At 47.4% G+C, this 16835-nt stretch overlaps 1 protein-coding gene across 2 annotated transcripts; it reads right to left on the bottom strand.

Moving 5' to 3' along the window:
- Positions 1-346: 346 nt before the first annotated feature.
- Positions 347-7831, bottom strand: ZBTB18 (zinc finger and BTB domain containing 18). Of its 2 annotated transcripts, none has more exons than XM_087828859.1 (2): positions 7816-7831; positions 347-2981 (listed from the first exon to the last, which is right to left on the bottom strand). In XM_087828859.1, exon 2 carries the CDS (start codon positions 2965-2967, stop codon positions 1402-1404), a length of 1566 nt encoding a protein of 521 aa, XP_087684985.1. In that variant the 5' UTR covers positions 2968-2981; positions 7816-7831; the 3' UTR covers positions 347-1401. The 2 variants fall into 2 exon arrangements, with proteins under 2 accessions (XP_087684985.1, XP_087684984.1); XM_087828858.1 differs by lacking the exon at positions 7816-7831 and adding an exon at positions 5340-6421.
- Positions 7832-16835: the final 9004 nt, after the last annotated feature.

The following is a 16835-nucleotide window of genomic DNA, read 5'->3' as shown; positions in this document are numbered from 1 at the left end:
CCCCCTTCCCCATGTCAATCAAGGCAGTCCAGTCCTTTCAGCCTGGGGCTTTTTCAGTCCATAGGATCTTTTCATGAGTTGGGGGGAGGGGGGAGGGATGGTGGGTAAGGAAAAGGGGAGAAGAAGAGAGGGGAGCAAAAAAAAAAAAAAAAAAGAAGGAAAGAAAGAATGACCTCTTGTCAATTTGTGCAGTAGTTATTCTAAAAACGCTCAACTGGGTAAAAGTGTACACCTAAACTCTGAGCTGGCACGGGTTCTGTGCAATTAGGAGTTCGTTATAAATGCACGCTGCACATGCAAATCTTTAAGCCGTTTGTAAACATATTTTCCTTGTTACGTAGCGAAGTTATCAATTTGCAGCTTAAGTTTTTATTCAGCTTAACAGTTTCAACTTAAAGACAGTGGGAAAGTCAATTTAAATTATATAAAATAAAAACAAAAACAGTGCATTTAGGTTCTTCATAACACCAGTTTTTTTCTCCAAATGGTGCTATTTTTCTAAGGAAATTAAATAATCTTAAACTCACTCATTAAAGTTATACAATGCAAACAAAGACAAAAATATACTGAAACTCATGCATTTCTGTAGCGTTAATATTTACTTTTCAAGACTCAACTAAGAGCATCAACACAACCTGTCAAGTTCTTTGACACCCCCCCAGCCCATGTAATCAATTACAGTATACAATGACAGTAATTCACATTTTCAACACAGTTCAACACTGCTGAAGCTGCAATATCCTTTCCATCCCAAGCAAACCTTCACAAAGACAGCGTCCCAGTGATCCCAGTGTACGTTCATAATTTCTCTCATTGGGAACCGTCAGAAAACCAGAAGTTGCCACAGAAAGTTTTAAGTCAACTGCTTGTTTAAAAATAGATAATCCAGCATTTCAGAAATTTTCCATTTGGGTCTAAAAGCATTCAGGTTTCCAACAGCCAGAAAAGAGTCATGCAATTTGAGACATTTATATAAAGAGGCTAATAAAACTGGAGGGAATTTCTACTAAAAAAAAAAACACCAAAAAAACCAAAACCCCAAAAAAAACAAGTGGGGGAAAAAAGACCTCAAAAGACAATGCAGTGTTGACAAAGTGAAGCCCCATGAAAGCATTTTGCGATAGGACGACTTGTTTCGAAGGTTCTTATTGGCTTACTTCCCCTACCCCCCAAAAGAAAAACACCTCTCTATTCTCAGACTTGTCCTAAAGTTTCTTTTATCAGTATGCTAAATTAGTGAGAGTCTCATGCTATTCTAAAGTGCAAAAACAAGTTAATATCCCAACTTTTTAGTTCCGGGAAACAAGACTGCTTTTAGACCGTACCACAACTATATAGAGATCTATGTATATAGAGGCGTATATATATATATATATATATTATTTATATATATATATAAAATTATTTCCAGAGTTCTTGCGAGCTATCTTCTAAGGTCCATTCTCTGACAGCGGGCAAGCTGAGCGCTTCGCTTTTGACAGACAAGGAGTTCACCAACTCACAGTGGAACTTGCGGATGTGCCTGTACAGGTCCCCCGACTGCGTGAACCTGCGCTCGCACCACTTGCACGCGTGCGGCTTCTCGCGCGTGTGCACCACGGCGTGGCGGCTCAGGTTGTGCGAGTACTGGAAGCTCTTGCCGCACTGGGTGCAGGTGTAGGGCTTCTCGCCCGAGTGGGTCCTCTCGTGGCGCTTGAGCGTGTACATGCAGGAGAAGGTCTTGCCGCAGAGCGAGCAGGTGGGCACGTTGACGTCGGCGGCCGGCTTGCCGCGCAGCCCGTCCTGCTCGCGGAAGTGCGTGCTCAGGTGGATCTGCAGGATGTGCGGGCTGGGGAAGACCTTGTTGCACAGCGGGCACATGAAGATCTGGCCGGCCGGGCCCAGCAGGTTGGACACGTAGGGCAGCAGGCCGCCCTCCAGGGCGCCCTCGGCGGGCGCGCGCTCGCCCTCGGCCGGCAGCAGCTCGTCGTCGCTGGCCCGCTCCTCGCGCTCCAGCTCGCGCAGCGCCGCGTCCTCGCGCAGCGGCGCCAGCGCGCCCGGCTCGTACTGCGCGCGCGGGTGCGCGCCCGCGCTGTCCCGCACAGCGCCGGGCTCCATGTCATAGTCACTAGTGCCAACCTCGCTCTCATCGCAGGAGGGCTCTTTCTCCACCTTCACCTGCACCAGGTTGCTTCTCAGCACGTCCTGTGAAGAGAAATAAGAGCTGTTCAGATTTTCAACTCCCGACAGGCTGGACTTGACAGACAGGTCCAGCACGCAGTCAACATCTGCCGAATCCCTCACGGAGGCGACAGACCTCTGGGACAGAGACTCTGCGGAGCTGCAGGGGCTGGCGGCCGTCTTGGGCGCCGCCTGGGGCTCGGCCTCGCCGCCCGCCGGGCCGCCCGCGGGGTCCGAGGGCAGCCGCATCCACACGGGCACGGGCGCGGGCTCGCCCGCCGCGTCCCTCTTGCCGGGCAGCGCGCTCAGCTTCTCGTCTTCGCCCTCGTCTTCGTCGCTGGGCAGGTCGCCAGCCATGCGGCTGCTGCCGTCCGAGAGGCTCTCGACTTTGTCCGAGCAGCTGGAGGAGTCCTCCTCCTTCTTGGTGCTGTCCGCCTCGGCCGTGGCCTTCTCCTTCAGCTTCTTCTTGCAGACTTTGACGATGTCGTACATGTGCAGATAGCTGGCAGCTGCCAGCACGTCCTCAATGGGCAAGTCTTTGAACTGGAGTTTCCCTTCATACATGAATTCAAGCAGGAGAGCGAAAGCCGGGGCTGTAACAATGTCGCTGTTCAGATGAACAATGTCCCTTTTGTCCAGCTGGTCCTTGTAAAAGAGGTGGAAGTACATGCTGCACGACGCCAGCACAGCTCGGTGCGCTCGGAACTGGGCATCTCCCACCAGCACGGTGCAGTCACAAAGGAAGCCCTGGTGTCTCTGCTCGCTCAGACACTGCAGCAGATGTCGACTGTGGTCTGGGAACTCCATGCTGTCTTCATAACCTGGGGAGAGAGACATTCCTCGTGAGAGCCCGTCAGGAGCAACTTCGCAACTTTTCAACGCCAGTCCCCACACGCAAAAATAATAATTCGGCTTGGCGGCCGGGGTACATGTCCCTGAATTTTAATCAGGCGTGTGACCCGAAGACTACCAAATCACATGCACACAGCCTAAATGCGAGAGGAGAGAGGCACCCTCTAAACTGCCCTGCCCCTGCCAGAGGTCCCCAATGCATCCCACCTTCCTCGGACTTCCAGGCAAGTTTTAAAAGCCTCAATCTCAGGATAGTCTCTTCACTGAGAAGAAGAATTTAGATGCCTCTCAGAAGAATTTAATTAACTCTACCCATCAAATTATGTCCTACGAAACCTACAAAATAGCTTTAATTTCAAAGGGAACAACTCATAATGAACAAAGAGAAGTCCCAAACACACTGGAAGACTCAGAAAACTTGTCTGACCATTCTTTTTATTACTTTTGATACCTGGTTGCACTTAGAAAGCACGATTTAAACGCAGACATTTGGTTGAATTAAAAACAACCACCACCCATAATGAAATCGCATAATTAGTCCAGAAATCAGCAAACAACTTTCTTTTAAAGTCAGAGTGTTACAACAACAAAAGGCCTGCGTATAAAAACAGATGTGAACGCCTGAAGACTGCAGGTACGGCACACATGTATGAGATCAGAAGAAGCTACACCAGCAGATGGGAAAGATCATCTTTACTACGAGTAAATCCAAATATTTTTTTAATGAATTGAGAGAAAACGGTTATAATTCTTTGGAAATTCTGTAAATCTAGAGAACTGGGAGCCAGAAGGGCTTTATGTAACTCTGAAAAATCTTATCTAAACTTTGATCCTTTGTAAAAGCAATATGAGTTCCATATTAAAATTAATTCAAACTTTTAAATAAGACAAAAAAGCTTTACAGGTTCAACATCAAAAAAAAAAAAAAAAAAAAAAAGCCTTTTTCTGCTAGAAAAAGAGAAACTATTTTTTTTCCCTGACTCTGCCTTACCTCTGTCAACAGAAAATACTTTGTTTCAACATAACTTGATATATTTTGTTTTCCCACCAGCTTCTATTCTTTCAAATTCGCATTGTTGCCCTGATTTTCTGGTGGAGGGGGGGTGAAACGGAGGAGGGAGAGGCAAGGCGAAGCTGTACAATGGGTCAAAATTCAACTCCTTAAAACTACAGAAAACCCAACTTCCCCTTTCCTGTGCCCAGAAGCAAGGTTCCACACCACCCACCTCAGAAAGTACATTCTGAGAATGGGTACATGTGCCTTTAATATTCAGAAATCCCTTCCCTGCCTCGTCTACACTTTGCCCAAGATGGACTAAAACTTTCGTCATGGCCCCAAATACATTCTGCAAGATGCCACCGCTCGAATAAACCAAGATTTACAATACAATCACTTTAAGTGCCCCACAGCTAACATCAATCCTAATCCTTGAGAGGGCTAAAAATAAAGATTGGAGGGCAGCTCACAAGGTAGCCGTGATCAAATTAGGAGGCTGAGAGGACAGAGAGGGACGAAGAAGGAAGCTTATAAACATCTGATCCAGCTGACTGTGGCCATATGGCAGCTGCTGCCCAGATAAAGAGATTAAGAATAGAGGAGTGCGATTACAGCTGTCTGGCCAATTCAGGCAGCTCAAATCTACAAGTTCTAAATTAGTCGCTAACACAAAAACTCCTGCAAATAATTATTGTTATGCTGAAACAGAAGATCTCTTAAATATATATTTGAAAGAGAAATGAGGAAACCAAACTATTCTCCTGAGGACAAAAGTTTTTTTGTGTTTTTTTTTTTTTCCTTTTTCTTTTCAAAAAAACCTTCGGTTTCAAAAGCACTATACAGCTGTATGTTTCAGCAGTGCTGCTGAATGTTTTGAAGACTAAAGTTTCACAGTGGAATTAATTACACAACAATCCAGCTTCTCAACTAGAATAATCTTCTCGTGTAAGTTTGAATGCTGGATTCCAGAGTTTACTGTTTCTCCCCCGACCCCAAAAGCAAAAGGAATCTAAACAGCAGTGAAAAACAACAATATAAAGCATTTTAATCCAACGTGATCTCGAAAAGCAATATTTCAAAGCCTTTCTTAACATTTCAAAACTTGAAATATTTCTGTGTATTAAAGTCATTTACTTGCTCAAGTAAAAGGGATAAAAATTAAAACTAAACAAGCCCCAAGACTTTCAACTCCAATAAGATGTTCACTTAATACTCAATTTCATACATTACTCCTAAACTGGGTTAGAAAAGTAATGTGATTTTTTTTTAAATTAAATAAACGAAACACCAAAACACAAATATGTTCCATCTAATCTCTTGCTACTCCTACCTTTAGGACACATAAACCTGATTAAGTCCTTTCCTCTGAGTCTTGCTGGCTCCAGGTCTGTTACATCGGTGGAAAAAAAGCAGACTGAGAGAGACAGATGCAAAGTGGAGATGATGTTGGAGAGGAACGAGGCACCTTCTCCACCACAGATCCGCACACACTAGCTCCCTGTCTGTGTGTTAGAATAAAAGGCTGAGGGATGGCAGGCTGTCAGCTGCTCTGACATCATGTTCAGATGGAAATGCTACCTCCAGCTGTGCTCCTTTTAATGCCATATGCTACTCCTCTACACTCCTGCCACCAGCTTCTTCTTAGGAGAACTTTTCTCTTCTGTTAGTATAAACAAAATACTTCAAAGTCTCCCTTTTTTTCCCCCCCAAACTTTCTAACAGAAGAAAATGAGAAGAACTCAGCATATGGAGTCCCACTGTATTTATGGACCAGCACCGCTCCTGTCTGCACTGGTGGACGGCTCGCATGCTCACAGCAGCTCGGCCACCGTGCTATTCAGGAAGCCCGGGCTCACTTCTCTTCAACTCCAGCCTTAAGGCTCAGAGGCAGCGTAAGGATATTTTTAAACCAATCCATTTGACATCTCCTGTCCCTTTTCAACAGTACCACGGCGCTTTCTTTTTGGTTTTTTTTTTTTTTTCCTTCTGCTGAGATAATGGTACACACATCTCAGGCTGGTGGAAGGCTATTCACAACTATTACTGCAGCCTGGCCCGCTGTATTATTTCACTCTTATTTAACTACTTATATACAACCACCTTCTCAGGAAAATCTCTCACACTGGCAGTTGATGCAAATTTCAATTTTCAGTATCAACAAACTGAAAGTGCACTTTCTGAAATCCTGGAAAGTACTTCAGTTCAAGGAGACAAATTAATAGTCAGACAACCTGCTCCAGTCGCTTAACATGAATGCTGCACCTGCGTCTCTGAGCTTTCTGCTCAGGAAAAAAAAAAGCAGAACTTCGCCTTCTCCTTAATCTGTGTCCCATAACAATCTTTTTTTTTTTTTGGGTCACTCTGTAATGTTTGTGATCACAAGAGAACCTTTCAGGGAGAAAGGGCGGGGGCAGGTTTAGTAAGTTTGGGAACTTTGGAGCTAGACTTTGTGGGCCTTTTCAAATGGCTGATGAAATCGGAACGTAATGGGGCTGGGCCGACCGGTGTCCTGCAAGGTGCTGCGACATCTGTGAATGTCAAATACATCTCCACGGGCTCCAGGCGGGGTGAGCCACAGACCAGGAGCTGGGCCCGAGGCGCGAGCGCCGCAGCCCTGGGGACAGTCACCACCGCCAAGAGCTAAAGAGTAACAAAAGCCACCGTCTCGGGGCTGCCCTTCTCGCCTTCCCAAAGTCACCAACCTAACTTTCTCCAACTTCGCGATGAATGACATAATGACGAAAGCCTATTTCAGGAAGCGCTCTTCGGAGAGAAATTCCTTCTGAGCCACACAACCGACTCGCCGCACATGCCCTCGCCCCCATTCCAACATATCGGGCATTAATCACCCCATTTACCCGGTGGGGTGGGGGCTGAGTGACAGCTTAACGAGTCCCCGGCACCGCGACGGGCCGGCCGGCGGCTCCCGCGCCACAAATCAAGCCCTCGCGCCCCGCAGCCGCGGGTCCGGGGAGCGGGGCGAGGTCGGGTTTTGTTTTTCGAGGGGGCGGGGGCGGGGGGAGCAGCGGGGAGGGGGGCAGAAATGCAAATCTTCCCGTCGCCGGCTGTGCATAAAAACACACGGGGAAAGAGGAAGGTTAAACCACAGGGAAGGAGGTGGAGGGCGTAGAGCCGGTGCAGCAGGAAAACACCTTCAACAACAGTCGAGAAAACAGAGCCGGGTCAAGGCAACAACAAAAGAAAAGTCGCAAGAAGCAGCCAGGGGGAGGCGGGCGGCTGCCGCCGCTTCCCCGCCGCCCCGGCGAGCGAGCGCCCGGGCCTCCCGGCAACTGCACCAGCCCGGGGGGAGGGGGGCTCCCCCGCAGCCCCCGCCCCCCGGGCGCCACTGCAGCTGCACCGGTCCCCGGAGCCGCGGCCGTCCCGGGCGCCACTGCAGCTGCGGCGGCTCCCCGGCCCCCTCCCCCCGCCCGCCGCCCTCCGCACCCGGGAGGCGCCGCCGCAGCTGCACCGGCCGGGAGCCCGCCCCGCGCCGCAGCTGCACCGGCCCGCGGGGGGGGGGGGCGCGGCGCGGAGCCGGGCCGCCCGCACCCCGCCCGACCCCGCAGCTGCAGCGGCCCCGGCCCCGCGCCCGGGCCTCCCGCAGCTGCGCCGCCCCCCGCCACCCCAACCGCTCCGACCACACAAACTAACTCCACTCGCGGGGCCGCCCCCGGCCCGGCCCGCCCTCTGCCCGCACCGCCCCGCCGCGCCGGCCGCCGCCGCACAGCTGGCGCCCCCCGCCCGCCGGGGGTCGGGACGCCGAGGGGGCGCCGGGTCAGAGGCCGGGGGCCGGCGCCGGGACTCACACGGAGCGGCCCTAAGTCGCCGCGTCCCCGCCGCCGCGTCCTCCGCCTCCGCCTCCCGGCCGTCGCCGCCGCCGGACTTGGTGGGCTTCCTCCTCCTCGTGCCCCCCTCCCTCCCGGCCCCCCACCCCCCAATCCCGGCTCCTTCGCCCGCTCCCCCTGCCCCTCCCTCCCTCCCGCCCACCCCCGCTGGCAGCCGGAGGAGCGCGGCGGAGCGAAGAGGGCCCCACTCTCAACGGCTCCCCATGGCAGCAGCCCAGCGGCGGCCGCAGCCTGCCAGACACAGCGAGGGAGCGAGCGAGGGAGCGAGCGCGGAGCCGCCGGGCCGGGGGGGGCGGGGTGGGGGGGCGGACGGGGGCGGGGGCGGGAGGACGCACCACGCACGCACGCGGCGGCGCCGGCCAGATGTTTCCCCCCCACCTCGGCCCGCCCCTCTCCGCCTCATGCCTCCCCCCGCCCCCCGGCGTTGCGCTTCTGCGATTGACCGAAAGGGCCCGGACCGGCGCTCGAGGCCCGCCCCCGGGCTGCGGTCTCCTCCAATAGGAGGGCGACTTTTCAGGAGGGCGGAGGCAGTGGCGGGCAGTCGTCAGACTGGCAAGCGGGCCCGGCCAATGGGAGAAGCGAGCCGGAGCTGCCGCTCGCTAGCCCCAATGGCAGGCTGCGAGTGTCGGGGTGGGCGGGGCCCGGGCGGGCGGGGGCCGGTGGCGAAGCGGCGCGGGGCGGAGTCCTCGGGCGCAGCGGCGGTGGCGGCAGCGGCGCCCCTCTGGGTGACTTGGCCGTGAGAAAGTGAAAGGAGCCCGCAGGCGGCGGCGACAGCTGCGCTGGGAGGGGCTTGTTTCCAGGCTCCGAGGCCTCGCGCGCTCCGGGGTTGCGGGGCGAGCTCCTCGGCGTGCACCGTGACAACCATAAATACACTTTTAGACGCCGTGGGGCTTGGCCGCTCCGAGTTCCGCGGGTATCCTCGGGCGGCAGGGCACTCGGGGACCCGGAGGGCCCGAGCCCGGCCTTCGGTGTCTCGGCTCAGTCCCCTCCGCCGTGGGTGACGCCATCCAGGTCCTCGCCTGCGGGCGCGCAGGGAAGTGGGGCTAAGGGGCCGCCCCGCCGGGCCCTGCGGTGTCCCGTTTCCAGGTGCCCCCGGGGACGCTGCGGACGCCGCCGGCTCGGAGAGGCGGTTTCGGGGCGTCATCCTCACGCCGCCTCGTTGCGGGCAGAGCCGAGCCGCGCCGAGAGCGCCCCTCTTTCTCCAAGAACCCTCGCGCCACACGCGTACTCGCACGGTTACAAGTACAGACATTGCCCGAGTGACCACATGTTAGGGAAATCACAGTGACACTGACGCCTGCGGAAGCCTTCGCCAGATTCCTTAATTGGCACGTATCGAGCCGCAGCTTTAAACTCCCGAGGGCGGGCGTACGGGCTCGTCGCCTCCGTGTCCCTTCCTCCGGATAAACTTTTATTCGATCCCTCGTCTTTGCAACTCGCCTGGGGGTCGCTGACGACCACGAAGACGTGCAGGCATCTCGAGACCTCGGCAAGGGGGCCGGAGTTGCGAGGGAGAAGCGGAATGGCCAGCGAAGGGCCCGGCTGGGGGGCACGGGAGCGAGCTGGGGGTGCAGAAGCCGTCGACTAGCGGCCGTCGGGGGAAGCGCGCGCCGCGTGCCCACTGCGCCGGCGCCGCCAGCCTGTTGCGCCCCGCTCGCCGGGAGGCCTTGCACCCGGGCGCAAAGTGCTTTCCCTGCGCCCCGGGCCGGGGGGCAAACCAGGCTGAGAGCGTTGTGCGGGCGAATCAGACATGCTGAATTACTCAAGAAGCAACCCCCCAAAAACAGGAGCTCGCAGAGTCCCAGAGCCCAAATAGGATGGGAATATCCCGTTGGAAGCAGGGGTGGTGGCCTCTCCTTTCACCCCCAAACCCTTCACAGGCCCTCCTCACTGATCACCGAGGTCAAAGTCAGCTCTGGAACGAGAGTCCTTTATTCCAGGAAATGCAGGGTGGGGCAAAAGGAGGTTTACAGTGGTTCGTCCGGGAAAAATAATACAATAATTCGTAAACAATCGTAATACAAGAATACGCATTTTATTCACAGCTGTAAACCTGCGCGTAACTGTAGACCTTCTTTTTGCCCCACCCTGTATGTGTTTTTTTTGTTTGTTTGTTTGTTTCCCTTGCTCCTGGGTGAATTCGAGATCCTTTCGTCTGTTGTTGTTGGTAGGAGGCCCAATTTCAGTCTGACCCCTTTTCAAGTTAGGGAAGTTTATAAGTGTTCTTAGAAGAAAAAAAAAGATGTGAAGATGAATACATGCTTTGCTAAGACGTTCAGGGGGAAAACAAGGACAAATGCATTGGCAGAACTGTTTCTCACCTACTAAAAGCTAAAAAGTAAGAGATCTCTGGATGAATAGAGTGAATTGATGGTGTCAGGACTTTAAGTAACAAATTCATGAGAAAAGCAGAACATTCTGATTGTCCACAAAAAGCTTAGAAACTCAGCTGTATGGTGTCTGCAGTAACATCACAGCTCTAACAAAAGGTTTTATAGACCATTCCTACCCTCAGAGTAACAGCCCCAAGATCTGATGATGGGGAGACACTGGCCCATCAAAAGTTGTGAGCATTGTTTTTTAGGTCCAGCAGTCATTACTAGAATCCATTTCGAGGGCTGAGTAGTGTAGCCAGGAAATAAATATAGATTAGATGGATATTTAAAGAAACCAGTATGTCATCCCTCAATTATGTAAAAGATTTTATGAATTTATGAAAATGCATGGAATATTTGTACATCATTAGAATCAATAAAAACACTTCTGGAGTATTTGTTGTGTTCCAAGAAGGTACTCTGATGGGATACGGGAGAAAACAAAAAAGAATGAGACAGGTTTTCTCCTTCCTGAGGTTCAAGTTTAGTTGGGAAAGAAATAGCATGAATGTATAAAAATCTAAAACAACAGAAAAGCTAAATAACGATATAATAACGTGAATGTCAAAGCTAAATTTATTGTACAATTGCTACAACCATCGGTCCCTGGGGTGGTTGTATTTTCTCTGCTCTTTTTTTACATTAAAAGTTTTTTTTTTTACTCTCTGATTTCATTTTAAAGTGTCTTATAAACTTACTACAAAATGATGCTTTTAATCACCTTTGGAAAGTCATCAGCATACAAATTGTAAATAAAAAAAGACTGATAACAGAGGTGTCATAATACAGAACGTTACTATTTGGGGAGGCACCCATTGGAGCCATGGAAGGTATTAAGTCAGACTCTAAATACCCTCTTCAAGTAAGTGCCTCAAAGTGGTCTTTTTACCTCTGCACAACAGGTTTAGCAAATTACCAAGGTACAAAGCTACTTGACAGAGCTGGAGAGCCAATAATAGTCTTTCTTTTTTTTCTCTCCCATAGGGAAAGGGGGAAAAAGTACCAAAAATACAGTCTCTAAACTATCCGAGAAGTACACCATTGCTTCCCTCTGGAGGAATCCTGGTCCTGAATAGTTCCAATTAATCCATGCTTTTCTGGGAGTCCCTATATTGTAAGTAATACAAGTCAATCTAACATGGTTAGATTTCTTGCCAGAGAACAATTTTATGTTTTAATAACACATGCATTTGACCAGTAGCAATTTAACACTATAAAATGTTGAGGGACCAAATAAAATCTAATTTGATGAGCAACTCCATAAAATTAACGTGAACCACAGGTCAAATCTCTGAAATAATTCAGTGTTTTTATTACACTTGGTACAATAGGTCACGCTGAAAAATTATGGAGTTAATTTTTGAATACTGACTTTTTATAAACTTTATGTATAATTGGAATTTTTTCTTTATAAAAGGGAGGCAAGCATTAATAATAAAAGATCAGATATCCCAAAGTGTAATATTTTAAATATAGTAATTATAAAATGTGATAAAGTGAGTAGAGGTGGAGCTAGTTTTGAACCTAGAGAGAAAAACACTAATACTCAATGTCATAGCACATAGAAAATTCTGTTAACTTATTTATTCCCTCCCTCTCTGTCTCCCTCTTTCTCTCTCTCTCTCTCTCCCTCTCTCATTCTCTTTGGGCTTTTGGAAACGAACAGGTTGAAATGGCCTAAAGGGAAGGAAAATATAGAAACACGGCTGAGACAATAGTAAAAGAAGTAAATCAATAAGCTGGATCACACACCACAATAATGAAATGAACAGAGAGCATATTCCTAAAGCACAGTTAAAAAAAAAAATCTATATCTATATCTATATCTATATCTATATCTATATCTATATCTATATCTATATCTATATCTATATCTATATCTATATCTATATCTATATCTATATCTATATAATTTCACAGAGCATTTGATATACTAAATCATTCCCTGGATTATAAATTCTGCAATATTTGGATCTTTTCATTAAATTCCTGAACTATGATGAGCCATAAATAGGAGGTAATTTATTCTGATTCTCAGCCCCTAAGAAAGAAATGACATTACCCCAAACTTTTAGGAAAGGTCCTTAGCAGATTTGCACGGGGCACTGGGGCTACACTCTCTGTCCCGAGAGCAGATGGGCCTGCACCAGTGATCCAAACCAGTTTGCGGGTTAAGGGCAGAGAGAAGCAAAGACGGTCTTCCCAGAACTGTTTTTCCTGTGTAGCCAGTTTTCAGTTGCTTACTGTAAATCAGTCTTTTATGTGACCATCATAAATCCAGAGGCAGCGTAATGGCTGGAGGAGGCTTGGTAGTTCAAGGCTTGGTTCACAACAAGGCTGGCCACTTTGGAGAATTAATTTAGAAAGAAAGCCAAGAGCCACCCAACCCATACCTTTTCCCTCTTTCTCAGTCTCTCTTGTCTGTTCTCTCTCTGTCTCTGTCTCTGTCTCTGTCTCTGTCTCTGTCTCTGTCTCTATCTCTGCCTCTGTCTGTCTCTCTCTGCCCCCCATAAGTGCATTATGCCTTATGGCATATGGAAGGAAAAAACATACAATGATGCTTTTTACAGTTAACTTTGCGCTACGATACATTCATTATTCATATCGGGTGTGATCCCAGGCGACTCTCAAGCCCCAGGTTGGCTCTCTTCCTTGCTACACAGAATGCCTTCCTGCCAAACATTTGTAGGAGTTCAATCAGTTAAAAATTATTTAAATTCTGTCCGAAACAAAATGAATTTGTGTAGACAAGCCTACTGCCCTTGAAAATCACACCGTCCCTCCAAAATTCAGATGTGGCGACTGCTCTGTTGTTTTGGAGGCTGTGTGAATTTGGGTAATGAAGAGATGCACTGATCCCATCTGTGGGGTGTTTAGATTTGATTCTTTAAAATAACCCGATGAGACATGACTTTTCCAGGTAAATGGATTCTGTTAAAGAAAGATTTAACACGAAACCTGTACTATTCATGGCTCCTTTTTTAAGTAACATAAATCTTCGAGTGTTGTTTTATCTAAAATTCAGTACAGGTATAGTAAATAGAGGTAGATTGTTTTGTTCAAAATGAAAAAAAAAACACCTTCTAAATATTTAAATGCTAATATTCTTAGTTATAGTCATTTGCTTAAATTGGGACTTGTAGAAAACCAGGTGCAAATAAACTTAGATAGAAAAGGTGGAGTAAAGAGAACAAGAGAGGTTACCAGTAGGTATTAATGCTGCACACCTACTATGTGTCAAATGCTGTGCTTCTGAACAGAAGATAGAAACATAACATCTATCTGTCTGCCTTCCAATATAGGGAGCAGGTTTTCCTTCCTTTTATGCTTGGTCCACCCTTGAATTCAGCACCCTCTTGGACTTTATACCAGCAGAAAGGAAAATAATACATCCAAAAATTATTCACTGAGAACTTAACGTTAAAGAAATAAGGAGTGCATTGTCATAGTTCTTGCTATAAAATTTTCACCATGTGCTAGGTGCCAATGATACACCAATAATATCATTCCCCTTATATTTAGGACTTCGTTATATAGGAATGCCATTGTGAACCCATGGGACAAAGATAACATTTCATTTTTCTTTCAGTGGCTAATAAATGCATACCAACCCTAACGATGGAAATAAAGTAAAATTGTCTTAATGAAAATCTTTTCTTATAAAAAAAATTCGATAAATTTAATGCAAAAGTCTTGATACATACCAAAGTCAACCTATTCCTGGTAATAAGAGCAGACAGAAGGTTAAATCTCTCTCCAGAAATTTACTGCACCCTTGGTGATAACAGGCAACTCAGGAAGTTACTTCCCTTACAAAGAACTAGCGTTTATGCTCGAGACTAAAATGATTATTTTTAAAGTACCCATTTTACAATGCAAATGTGTATCTAAATTAAACTCAGTGAAAACAAGCATTTTTGACTCGAAGCTGCAGTAATGACTTTTTGGGAGACAATAGGAAAAGCGGTTCTTGAATACGAACTCGGAACAGGTTTTTCAAATTCCTTCTAGGTGCCTTGAGACTTTCTTTGGCCCTTCAAGTATTGGCACGTGTTTAACTGAGAACCCATTGCTGTGAAGTTGTGTTACAAAACTGAGGCTGTTCAGCAATAAAAAATTTAAAAATTTAAAAAACCCCAAAAAGTTGAATTAAAATACAAAAACACAAAATTGACAGCTGGTCTGCAATGCCAAGCCATGCCTTAGCACTCGGGGTATGGGGCAGATGCAAGAACCCGGGCTCGCTAGGACAGGATAGCAAGAGTCTGTGTAACAAAGACACATGCACCATAGAGCATCTCAGGCAGAGACAAATGACAGACAGAGGAGAGCAATAAGGGACAATAGCTTTGCAGGGGAGAGGGAGGGCTATAAAGAAAGGTGAGAAGCTGGTGACAGCGCAGAGGAGTGACTGAAGAGAGCTGGAGAGGGGAGATCCCAGAGGGAGGTGGTCTGTGGTAGAGACCTTGGTGATGGAGGTGGTGGCTGCAGAAGGGAAATAAAACAGAAGTGTCAGCATTGCTTCCTGGGCTCTGCTGATCCTATGCCCCCCCCTCGTTTTTTTGGTGTTTTTTTTTTTGCCAAACTGTGTCCTTAAATAATGCTTTAGGAAAGAACCAGGCCAAAACGAAAGAAGATTAGAAAATACTTGGTAATAAACTCTCCCCAGGCATTAAGTTGCCACAGTAGGGCACAGGTGGGCACACCTCGGTCATTAGTTTGGCTGATTTTCCTGATGAGACCTGCTTATATAAACTAGATTTTCTTAATATAAAGCCAGAGCTTCATAGCACACTCATGATGCAGTTTTAAGTTGACCTTATAGAGAAATTGTGGGTATATATTGATATTTCATTGAGGAATATGAACTCTTTATTAACCTAACTAATCACATTTCAGAGATTCATTCAATCAGCAGGCACTAAACATGTAACATGCATAGGGCCCATCAGCCTCCATGTAGAACATCTGGCCCGGATCAGAACCAGATGCCTGAATTAGCATGGGAAAGAAAGAGGGTTGAATTACTTCAGCAAAGTGAACCAGGAAAATTCTTATGATCTAAGAGAGTGACTATTTTTGTTTACTATTTTCATTGATAGAATATAAGCTCTCTCAGGATGGGAAGTTTTTCTATGACATTAGCACTTGTATCATATAATCGTCATTGGCACATAATGAACATTCGAGAGAGATTCATAGGCAGGGAGGGAGGGAGAGAGGGAGGAAGGAAAGGAGAGATGGAAAGAAAGAACTTCTACATTTGCATTTTTCCAGAGGCTGGAGGGAATAGCAGTGCCTCACATGCTTAATTACTCCTTTTAAACTCAGGAAAAAGTGAGAATACAGCTGATTCTGTAGGCTCCCAGAAAAGTGCTTTCTTGGGGGTGCTCTGCCCCACCATTGAAATAATTCCGATGGACGCAGTAGAGACTTAGTTCTGGTAAATTCATAGCAATTCTCTAGCACATGTAGAGAGTATTTCATCTTCGAGGTGTTTTAGAAATGAGTTATTCCTCAAAACATCTCTCCCAGGCATACAATGCGTTGTTATTTTCATTACTTGGGAGAGACTGTTGATACTAGGAGTGGTTGAGGGGCTTATCCAAGGCCCCAAATCCCGGACTAGTGAATCACAGGACTAGTTAGTCATCAATTTGTTGTCATTGTTCTTGAGAAATTTAGGCCACTCTGAAACTAAACAAATCAGAATCTGCTGTGCTTTGAAAAAATACAATCTATAGGTCTTTATTTTTAAGGGAAAAGTCTCTGATCGCTATTGAACCACACAGACAAGCTGAAAATATAATGAAAGAAATTATGTCTGACTTTTCAAGTGTAGCTTCAACTAAAGACATATGCCATTGGCCGATATAAATCAAGATGCCTCCTAGCAAGAGATGCTTGTTCCTTCCCGAGATCCTATTAAGACAGTAGGGTCCCAATAGCAGTAAATCTGGTGGAGAGGAATCTATAAAACTATATATATGGGTGCATCCTGTGACTGTGAGAGATAAAAGATTATATTTTCATTTGCATGGTTTGCTGGGTTTTATTTGGCAGATACAATAACACAGGCTATGCAGAGCCCATAAAACAAAGTGAGAACAGCAGCTCATTTGGTGGCAGAATGTAATGGTTATGGCTAAAGGGCTTACATAATTCATCTCCAACCCTTATGCCTATATTTATTGTTGTTTAAATGAAAATCAAACTCTCACGGCCATAAGGAGGAATCTGGTCTGAAATTTGGTTGAGATCTTTCTTCTTACACAGCTACTGAGGTTATCAATCCACAACATTTAGAAATAGCTACAGAAATATTCGAGAGAAAACAAGCCTTACCTAAGTACATTAGTGCTCCGTCTTTCCAACCCTCCCCTAAACAACCCTAAAACTCCCACAGAACCGGGGTGAGGGGAGAGAGGCCCTGTTCATTACTCTCCTAGCTAGACTCGGGGAAGACTCAGAGCAATTAACTGTAAGCCCTGGTCAAGAGATCATGTTTAGCATTCAGATGTTTAATACAACATAAAAGGGGGGGCGAGATCTGGGGAGGGGTTAGCACAAAAGGTTGGTTGAGGTTTGTGATATTGGCCCGAACGA

Source organism: Miniopterus natalensis, chromosome 21, assembly GCF_054644295.1.
Source record: "Miniopterus natalensis isolate mMinNat1 chromosome 21, mMinNat1.hap1, whole genome shotgun sequence".
Taxonomy (NCBI): Eukaryota; Metazoa; Chordata; class Mammalia; order Chiroptera; family Miniopteridae; genus Miniopterus; species Miniopterus natalensis.
This window is presented reverse-complemented; position numbering and strand designations above follow the sequence as displayed.